Here is a 10,000-nt window from a genome sequence, read left to right as displayed (position 1 = left end):
ATAAATGTCTTAATTCGAATCTTGGCTGGCTGAATTGTTAGTGTGTCAAATTAACACCCGTGAGAATGAAGTCGGCGAGCTGGCAGAAACGTTAGCATGCCGGGCGAAAATGCTTAGCGGTATTTCGTCTGCCGCTACGTTCTGAGTTCAAATTCCGCCGAGGTCTACTTTGCCTTTCATCCTTTCGGAGTCGATAAATTAAGTTCCAGTTACGCACTGTGGTCGATGTAATCGAATTAATCCCTTTGTCTGTCCTTGTTTGTCCCCTCAATGTTTAGCCCCTTGTGGGCAATAAAGAAATAAGAAACGTTAGCACGCCGGGAGTAATGCTTAGCGGTGTTTCGTCTGCAGTTACGTTTGGAGTTCAAATTCCGCCGAGGTCGAATTTGCTTTTCAGAGTCGATAAATTAAGTACCAGTTACGTACTGAGTCGGTCTAATCGACTAGCCCTCTCCCCTAAAATTTCGAGCCTTGTGCCTAGAGCAAAAAAGAATACCCACCAGAACGCAAAGTTATATTGCATTTCGAGTGTCATACTGCCATATGCATATGTCACGCACATCTTTTGCAAATGGGTTGAGCTTAACTTTAGGTCGATATCACCAAATGAATATAGCTCAGTATTTTTAGCAAAAAAAAAAAACTGTAAAAGTGAAATTGTTTTCGTAGACTATGTTATTACATACACTTAGTATATGATATTTTTTACTGATTAACCAATTATATTCTCTCTCAATTTCAGGGTTTCACTGGATTCGCTGGTAAGAACGGCAATCCTGGTCTTGATGGACCTAAGGTAAATAGTTTGAAATCTTTTCATACACCTATACAACTATAAGTCTTATTTGTTACATTTAATTAATTAATTAATTAATTTTTTTTGTATGAATTTTAAAATCGATGATGCAACATCAATGGTGTCTTATATAATATTTTTTGTATTCTTTTCATACTTAGGGAGCTGCTGGCAACATGGGACCAATCGGTTTACCCGGAGGCGCTGGAGCACGTGGTGCCCCTGGTGAAAGAGGACGATCTGGATCTAGTGGATCTCCAGTAAGTTCATATGATGCTTTGATTAACTAATTTAATTATGCATAATTATGTTTTTTATTATATATACTTTCGTTGATTTTATATAATATATATACATTTAATAGTAGAGAACGAAATATCATAGAGCTTAGGGGTGATAACTCTTCGAACAATTTGAGAAGAATTATAATATTTTTCACTCAAAAATAGATGTAAATTAAATAAATTCAGCTTAGAAGAAAAATCGGGAAGGACTAGATTTAATAATTACAGGGAAAATTGATTTAAGCAATATTGTTTAAATAGGTTTCATTGTCGATGGCATAGCAGTGATTACTTAATAAAGACAAATATTACCGATTTAGTTCAGCTATGTTTTATTCGTTAAATATTGTTGAAAATTTATATTTTAACATAAATCTAATTTCATACGAAAATGCGGTTATGAACAAAAAGTATCGAGTGACATTGTAACCAATAAATTAGAGTATGATTAACGTATAACGTAACTTGAGTTATCTTATGAAAGCTGAAAGGGAAAAAGCCGTATATTGAGGGTAATGGTTCTCTGACATTTTTCATATGAATGCAGAAAGTTCGGATACAAAGAGGGGGTTTCTACTTTAATATTTGAGTATCATGTTAACATTAGTGCTGTAATTAAGGATATTTTGTCTTCAGTTAACTTTGTGTAAAATATCCCTAACTTCATTTGTTCTTAGGGAATGCGTGGCGTTGATGGATTACCAGGAAACAGTGGACCACCCGGAAGCGTTGGAAAACAGGGAGCCCCTGGTTTCCCTGGAACTCCTGGCCTCAAGGGTGAAGCCGGTACTCATGGCCCTAAGGGAGCTGTAGGACCTCAAGGCCCACGCGGAGAAAACGGAGTTGCCGGTTCCGCCGGTGAAGCCGGAGCCTCTGGACCTCATGGTCTCCCCGGACCAAGCGGAGAAAAAGGTAGCCGTGTAAGTATTGCAATGTATTTCTATTATCTGGTCACATCTTTGAAATTGTAGAAACCTTGAGACAAAGCCTGGAATGTATATTCCTTTAAATGTGTGTTATATTCCACATGAAAAACATTGGACCCAATTTGAGGTTCAGTTTTAGGAATCCTTCACGAAACTAGAAGTTACTGACCGCATTTCTCGTCTTAAAAATATGTATCGAACCACAAGACTTTAAACCTTTCAATATCTTTTTAATCGCACGTACACGCAGCCAGCTACATGCTCGAACGAGAAATCATTATCACGGATATACGTAAGAATGAATAAAACATTCACTGATGTTGCAAACAGATACCCAACTGAATAAAAGTCTGGTATATGCAACTGAGATAGTAAGTCATCTATGTGTCTACTCAATGTATATACACTGCCGGTTGACTAGTTTCTGTATAGTGACGGTCGATGTAAATGTTGGTTGTTTGATTGACTTTCCTAGTTGAGCTTTACAATGGATAGAGGTGTAAAAAGAAAGAAAGAAAGAGACAAAGAAAGAGAGAAAGAGAGAGAGAAAGCGAGAGAGAAAGAGAGAGAGAGAGTGAGTGTAAGAGTGAGACAGAGAGAGTTAACTTAAGAGGAACCGTATGAGTGCATGTACTAGCTTAGTGGCACGCAATGAGTAAAAGAAAGATAATCACAGAAAGCGCGGTACATTGGGCAAGTGTCTTCTACAATAGCCCGGATCTGACTAATACCTTACAAGAGAATATGGAGAGTGGGAGCCCGTCGTATATATAGGCGCAGGCGCGGTTGTGTGGTAAGAAGCTTGCTTCCCAATTACATGCTTCCGGGTTCAGTCCCACTGCGTGACACCTTGTGTAAGTGTCTCCTATTATAGCCTCAGGCCGATCATAGCCTTGTGTTGCGAGTGGATTTGATAGACGGAAAATTGAGAGAAACCTGTCGTATATATATATATATATATATATATATATGTGTGTGTGTGTGTGTGTGTGTGTGTGTGTGTGTGTGTTTTTGTGTCCTCGTTCGTTTGATCCCACCCACGCACCCACCCGACTGGTTAATGTACCTTTCGAGTAACTTGGCGGTTTCGAAAAGAAAAGAAAAAAAAAATAGAATAAGTAAGATGCTTAAAAATTCGTAACGGGAAGATTTATTCAACTAAAACACTTCAAGGCGGTGCTCCAGTATGGCCACAGTCCAATAACTGAAATACGTAAATGATAAAAGATCAAATTTGAAAAAATAACGTTTCTGGCACTGCTAGAGCACAGTCTGAGCTCAAATGAGAGAAACGATTTGAATAACAATATATGTGTTGATCTCTTTTAGGGTAACCCAGGACCTACCGGTGCACCCGGATTCCCCGGACCTCGAGGACCAACTGGACCTGTTGGAAGCCCAGGTAAAAAGGGAACTAAAGGTATCCGTGTAAGTATGATGCTTTAGAATTTTACCTCTTAAACTAGTAAATTAAATTAAAAAAGCCATCTATGCATCATGCTTAATGTATGTACACTATCAATAGGCCAGTTGCTACAATATTTATCCTGAGATAACATCTCTTATGGATGGACGTTCTGTGTTAAAAACACAATAAATATCAGAGGGAGGCAAAAATTTAACCCAGCAGCAGCAGCCATTCGCATGTTCAGAAGAGAATTTATAGACTGTGATATAAGAAAAAGTGAATAAAACATTCACTTATGTTGAGAATAGCTATTCGACTGAGTAGAAGTCTGATATATGCAATTGGGGCAATATTAAATTAAAACAGTCACCTATGTATCATATTTAATGTATATACACAGGTGACAGGCCAGTGACTGCAGTATTTATCTTGAAATAGCATCACTTATGAACGTGCTGTGTTAAGAATACAATGAATATCGAAGGGAAGCGAAAACTCTTGCGGCGGCCAGCAAGAACGCCAGATGCCTTTAAACCTTTCAATATCTTTTTAATCGCACGTACTCGTAGCCAGCTACATGCTCGAACGAGAAATCATTATCTCGGATATACGTAAGAATGAATAAAACATTCACTGATGTTGCAAACAGACGCCCAACTGAATAAAAGTCTGGTATATGCAACTGAGATAGTAAGTCATCTATGTGTCTACTCAATGTATATACACTGCCGATTGACCAGTTATTGCGATATTTGTCCTGAGCTAACATCTCTTATGGACGTGCTGTGTTAACCCTTTGCTTGCCTAAAGGATTATCAGAAATTTGTCCTAGACGTCCATGTTTTCTTCAGACCTTTGAGTAATATAAAACTTTCCTTCCATAAGTCTCAAGTTATTCTGGTGGTTGAAAAAAAAATGGCAATGTGTATCATAAATAATGCATGGACGCCAGGGAACCATCTCCTGCGTATCACAAGTGGTACACAAGACAGGAAAATGGTTAAAAATACGATAAATATTGAAGGAAGACGAAAATTCGTTCCAGCAGTGGCCAGCGAGAACGCAAGATGCATTTCGGCCCATTTTGGGCCTTTGCAATGGCGCGTACTCGCAGTCAGCTACATGCTCGATTTCATATTTCTTTTGTTTCTAAATAGGTATGTTTTCTGTGTTTAGGGAGAACAAGGAACTCAAGGTTACAAAGGACAACCAGGAAGTAAAGGACCACGCGGCCCCTCTGGAGACCGTGGAGCTCCCGGACCCGCTGGTTCTGAAGGAAAGAGAGTAAGTGTTACTATTGCTTATACATTTATATACAATAATGATTGCAGTAAATTTATTGCTTGTTATTCCTTTTAAAGATTTTTTTGTTGGAATCATCGTCATCGTCGTTGTTGTCATCGTTATCATCCATACCATCACTATCACTGCAACCACAATCACATCCACCAGCATCACCACTGTCGCCGCTGCAGCCACCATCTCTTTCATCATCATCGTCATCATCGTCGTCGTTGTCGTCGTCGTCGTCGACGACAGCGACTAAGGAACCTCTATCTGGTCGCTCAGCTACACTAAGAATAGCAGTCGAGTCTCACAGAAATCACAATCTGCTATCATAAAACAAGGACACATTGGATAATCTGATGCTGGGAGCATTGAGCATTGGGAAAAAGAAACAAAAACAAAAATATCCCAGAAGACAGATTTTTATCACAGGTCTTTATCACAGGATTAACATAAAGCTAAACTGGCCCCAGCACAGCATCATCATCATCATCGTCATCATCATCATCAACATCATCATCATCATCATCAGCAGCAGCAGCAGCACCACCACCACCACCACCACGATCACAACTACCACCACCACCATCACCATCGTCGTAGTCGTTTTCTTCTTCTTCTTCTTCTTCTTCTTCTTCTCCGTCGTCGTCGTCGTCGTCGTCGTCATCGTCATCCTCATCGTGGCCGTTATCTGTGCTATAGTTCTTGGTATAAATTTATTCATTCATTGTCAATCCATCATAAATTAATATTATATAATTCAATTTTGCAATTTAATATAGATATTTTTCGTTTATTTATCTTTCAGGGTATTGCTGGCGCTCCAGGACCCGTCGGTGGTGTTGGTCCATTTGGAGAGCGTGTAAGTAGATTTCTTTTTTCTTTTTGCTTAAAACAAGTATTACAAGTACCATAGTTCATTCATACCTATAGATGTATGCTGGTAATTACTAGGGTACTAGGATAATTAACAAACTTTAAGAACTAAGGTTCTCCAAAACAGAAAGGAGAAAGCCAAATGGGAGGTTACTGATACAAGCGATCAATGGAACTGTCAAAATATATAAAACTTTCGAAAGGTTTAGCTTAAATATCTAGATATGCAATTATATGTATGGTTATACATACAGAAGACAAAACATGCAGCTTTACACATGCACTGACTCGAAATACTTGCACACACACTATGTATATATATATATATATATATAGGAGAGACATATATTCTCCGTATAGAATGCACTTCGTAGTGCTCAAGGTTTAAACTTGAGGAGGTAGAGTAGTAAAAGTTATGCAAGTCAATATACAAGAAATATTAAATACATTGCTTATCCATATATATATATATATATATATATATATATATATATATATATATATATATATATATATATATATATATATATTACCATGTATAACGTACCTATTAATGTTGAAATTCCAATGAAGTAATAATTACATACATCCACATATGCATACAAATTCGTTAGTAGATCAGTAAAAACACACAAGACTTTTTCTGAAGTTGAATATGTGAATTAATACATTCCAATGATGGAGCTTTGTATGTTTGTTAGAAGCCAGTTTCTCCTTTATAGGAAGATTTCAGATAATTAAAAAAAAATAGAAGAGAACATACGTATATACATACATACATACATACATACATACATGCATACATGTATTCATGTATGCACGCATATGTACACACATGTATACACGCATGCGTATATGCCTATAAATATGTATATATACATATATGTCTACGTATACATATAACAATACACACAAAGACTCATATATAAATAAAATGAAGGGGTGTCTATTTACTTTTGAGGTACCTGTGCACATATAAAGTAATAACCTTATTATCAATATGTACACATGGAATGTAACATGCGTATATGCTGTATATACTGTGAATCTATTAGATTAAAGGAATGTATAAAATGCTTACAACTGTACGCTTGTGTACGTGTGTGTGTACGTGTGTGTATGTACGTGTGTGTACGTGTGTGTGTGTACGTGTGTGTACGTGTGTGTGTGTACGTGTGTGTGGTGTGTGTGTTAGATCATATACAGACTGAAAATAAATGTACTTAGTATTACATTACTTGTCTTCAACATAAATGAAAGGCATTTCCTGCTCAGTCACATATATTGTTATTTCCTTTTTAGGGACCTCCAGGAGAACGAGGTCTTTCAGGAGCTGACGGACTTCCAGGACCCAAAGGAGTTGATGGTGAAAAAGGACCACGTGGAAAAGTTGGTGACAGTGGAGCAGCAGTAAGTATTTTGCAATATGTTATCAAATTATTTGATATTTTACCCTGTATTTCAAAATATCATGAATTCAATTTATTTGGTAATATAATTAGCAGTGTGTCTTGTTCTCTTCGTTTGTCCGTCCTCTTGACATACACATCAAAAGCAATTAGCTGATTTAATACTTTCACTATGTCTGAATTTCTAGAAATATTGACAGATTATTTAGTTAGCTGAATACTGACTAGAAATTTATAAAGAAATTATATGCCCACAGCCTCTTATTTTACGTCACAAAACTCTTACTGAGGTTAATGAAAACTTCATAATACATACTTTCAAAGAATCTAGCAAAAAGAAGAAAAAATACAGGAAAAAGGGAAGGAACAGTCTTCAGCTTTTTACGATCGTGTGAATCGTTATTGGTAAACGATGTTTATTATGGGTCTTTTTGTTCCGAGCTCAGCTTTGCTTTTCATTCTTTCAGGATCAACACTAGTCAAATATTGGGATGTATGCAATCATCTAACCCCCTAAAGATGCTGGCTTTGTGCCTAAATTAAAAGCAATTATTATAGTAAACACTAGGATTATGGATCGGCAGAGTCATTAAAACGTCGGATAAGATGCCTTGCAGTATTTGTTCCAACCCTTAATTTTCCAGGTTTAAATCCCGCCGAGGTCAGCGTTACCTCTTGTTCTCTTTGAGGACGATAAAATAAAATACCAGTTAAGAATTGGAGTTGTTGAGTCATTGATTAACCACCTCCCTTTAAAAATTGATAGCCTGGTGTTTATATGAGATCTAAATAATTTAATTAGCGCAAACACCTCACCAAAGATCGGATTTTGGGATCGACTTGTGTTAAATTTCTAGCAAAAGCATGTGATAATCCCTTTTCATGTCTTTAACTGTAGTTAAACAGTTTTTTTCTTTTTAAGTACCAGGATACAGAAACGATATACTAAATGCAAGGCCTCACCAGATCTTTGGTGTTAATAATAACTATGTTATATATCCAGAACTATTACCCATTTTTTTAGGAGGGGGTAGCCACAACAAGACATACACCAGGCATTCCACTAATTTCCCAGTTCAAAGAGGCTTACCCCGTTCTATGCTCGGATCAAGGCATAGAACGCAACCCTCAATATCAACAGCGGGGCCTGACAGCATATGCTCCTTCATCCCCGCCGCATCATGCTGGTTCCGTACCCTTTTGAGCAACATTAAATTGACTCATTCCTCTACAAACCCTCTCCAAACTTTCATATCATTTATAAACTATACCATCACATAAACTTATTTTCAGACTGAACACTATATTTTAGTTTTGTTTTAGTCTTGATTTTTTGAGCCTATGGAAGTTCTATAGGAAAATGTTTTAAACTTCTTTCATAGTTTTTATTACTACTGACCAAAACTATTTCTGTTCACTTTCAGGGAGAGAGAGGACGCCCAGGTGCCCCTGGACTTCAAGGACCAATAGTAAGATATTACATTTATTTTCTTCGATGATTTATAATATTACCGGTATTTGATGTCGCCAAATCATACTTCTTTCCATTTCATATTGAATGACGTCGTCAAATGTGTCATTATCACCAAGCATTACTATTAATGATATATGATATCTTGCGAATATCAACACACATTTAATGCATTGCTCTAGTAATATGGCTTACATATATCTATAGCTTATGTTATCACATCAAAAATCTCCTTCATTGTAGTCAAATAATCGGTCAATGCTACCCTCATCATCACCCTCCCCATAAACACTACCACCGTCATCATCATTAGCACCACTATCACTATCACTACAGTTACCACCATCCCTACCGTGGCCACCATCCCTCCCGTAACTACCAGTGTCGTCAATACTATTACATATCAAGGCGGTAAGCTGGCAGAAACGTTAGCACGCCGGGCGAAATGCTTAGCGGTATTTCGTCCGTCTTTACGTTCTGAGTTCAAATTCCGCCGAGGTCGACTTTACCTTTTATTCTTTCGGGGTCGATAAATTAAGTACCAGTTGCGTACTGGGGCAGATCTAATCGACTGCCCCCCCTCCTCCAAAATTTCAGGCCTTGTGCCTAGAGTAGAAAAGAATACTGTTACATATCGCCGTTGGTATTTTCTTTACCACACCACTATCACCACACCTCTACCATCATCACCATCGCTATCAACATCAGTCTTATTACTTATTCCTTTACCACCATCTCTTTCACCTCCACCCTCCATTCATTTGCTAGCCACGTGCTGAAATACTAACAAACTGTATTCATTTTCTTATTCTTAGGGTGTTCCTGGTATGCCTGGTGCTGATGGCCGTGCTGGCCCACCTGGACCTCCCGTAAGTGGAATGTATTTTTTTTTCTAATACTCAGCGTGAATACCTAACTACAAAACATGTATTTCTGAACCGATCTTTGTTTTACAAAAGTGACTAGATACGTACGAAACTACAGCCATACGATGGTAGACGGAAGAAATGAAGAGCTCAAGAATAAAGCGCGTATTCAAATTAAGCAAGCCAAAAGGATATTCTTATTGATTCAACCTATATTTCTTAATGGCTCGGACCTATAATTCTTAGTGATTCGACATATACGAGCCAAGACAACGAGAGAGCCTGTATGTGGTTGTTCCGCATATTAGAAATGGTAACAGCCAAATCCCTCTTAAATCACACCTTGTCATATAAAAGAAAAAAAAAAGGGACAATGTATTCTATAACAAAGAAAAGACAAAGTGGTTTTTAAAAGGACAGAGTTGTCGTGGCTGTAATGTCTTTGAATATAGGTCTGTTGGAGCTAATTGATAATAATTGGTCTGTTGGAGCTAATTGATAATAAAAATAACAAGGCTCTAACACTTTAGTTAAAATTATTTCCTGATCGATGATAATCGTTATCTAAGTCACTTAGAAATAAATTAAACTGGGTTTAATTTATTATCACTGTACGTATACACAAGCACAGGTATGGTTGGGCTTTGCAACGACATGGTTCGTGTCCAGCCCTCCGC

The 10,000-nt window shown here is 37.5% G+C and overlaps 1 protein-coding gene across 2 annotated transcripts in view; it reads left to right on the top strand.

The window, feature by feature from the left end:
• The window catches only part of LOC106868320 (uncharacterized), a 72,131-nt gene that overhangs the window by 28,895 nt on the left and 33,236 nt on the right, over positions 1–10,000 (top strand). For both annotated transcript variants that reach the window (XM_089353153.1, XM_089353154.1), the window contains 9 exons: positions 743–796; positions 958–1,056; positions 1,758–2,000; positions 3,336–3,434; positions 4,591–4,698; positions 5,510–5,563; positions 6,880–6,987; positions 8,411–8,455; positions 9,273–9,326. In XM_089353153.1, the coding sequence (XP_089209279.1) occupies positions 743–796; positions 958–1,056; positions 1,758–2,000; positions 3,336–3,434; positions 4,591–4,698; positions 5,510–5,563; positions 6,880–6,987; positions 8,411–8,455; positions 9,273–9,326 (864 nt within the window). The remainder of the gene's footprint in view (positions 1–742; positions 797–957; positions 1,057–1,757; positions 2,001–3,335; positions 3,435–4,590; positions 4,699–5,509; positions 5,564–6,879; positions 6,988–8,410; positions 8,456–9,272; positions 9,327–10,000) is intronic.

Source organism: Octopus bimaculoides, chromosome 6 (genome assembly GCF_046866305.1).
Source record: "Octopus bimaculoides isolate indiv1 chromosome 6, ASM4686630v1, whole genome shotgun sequence".
Lineage (NCBI taxonomy): Eukaryota > Metazoa > Mollusca > Cephalopoda > Octopoda > Octopodidae > Octopus > Octopus bimaculoides.
Note: the sequence above shows the minus strand (reverse complement) of the source record. Positions and strands in the feature narration are given on the sequence as shown.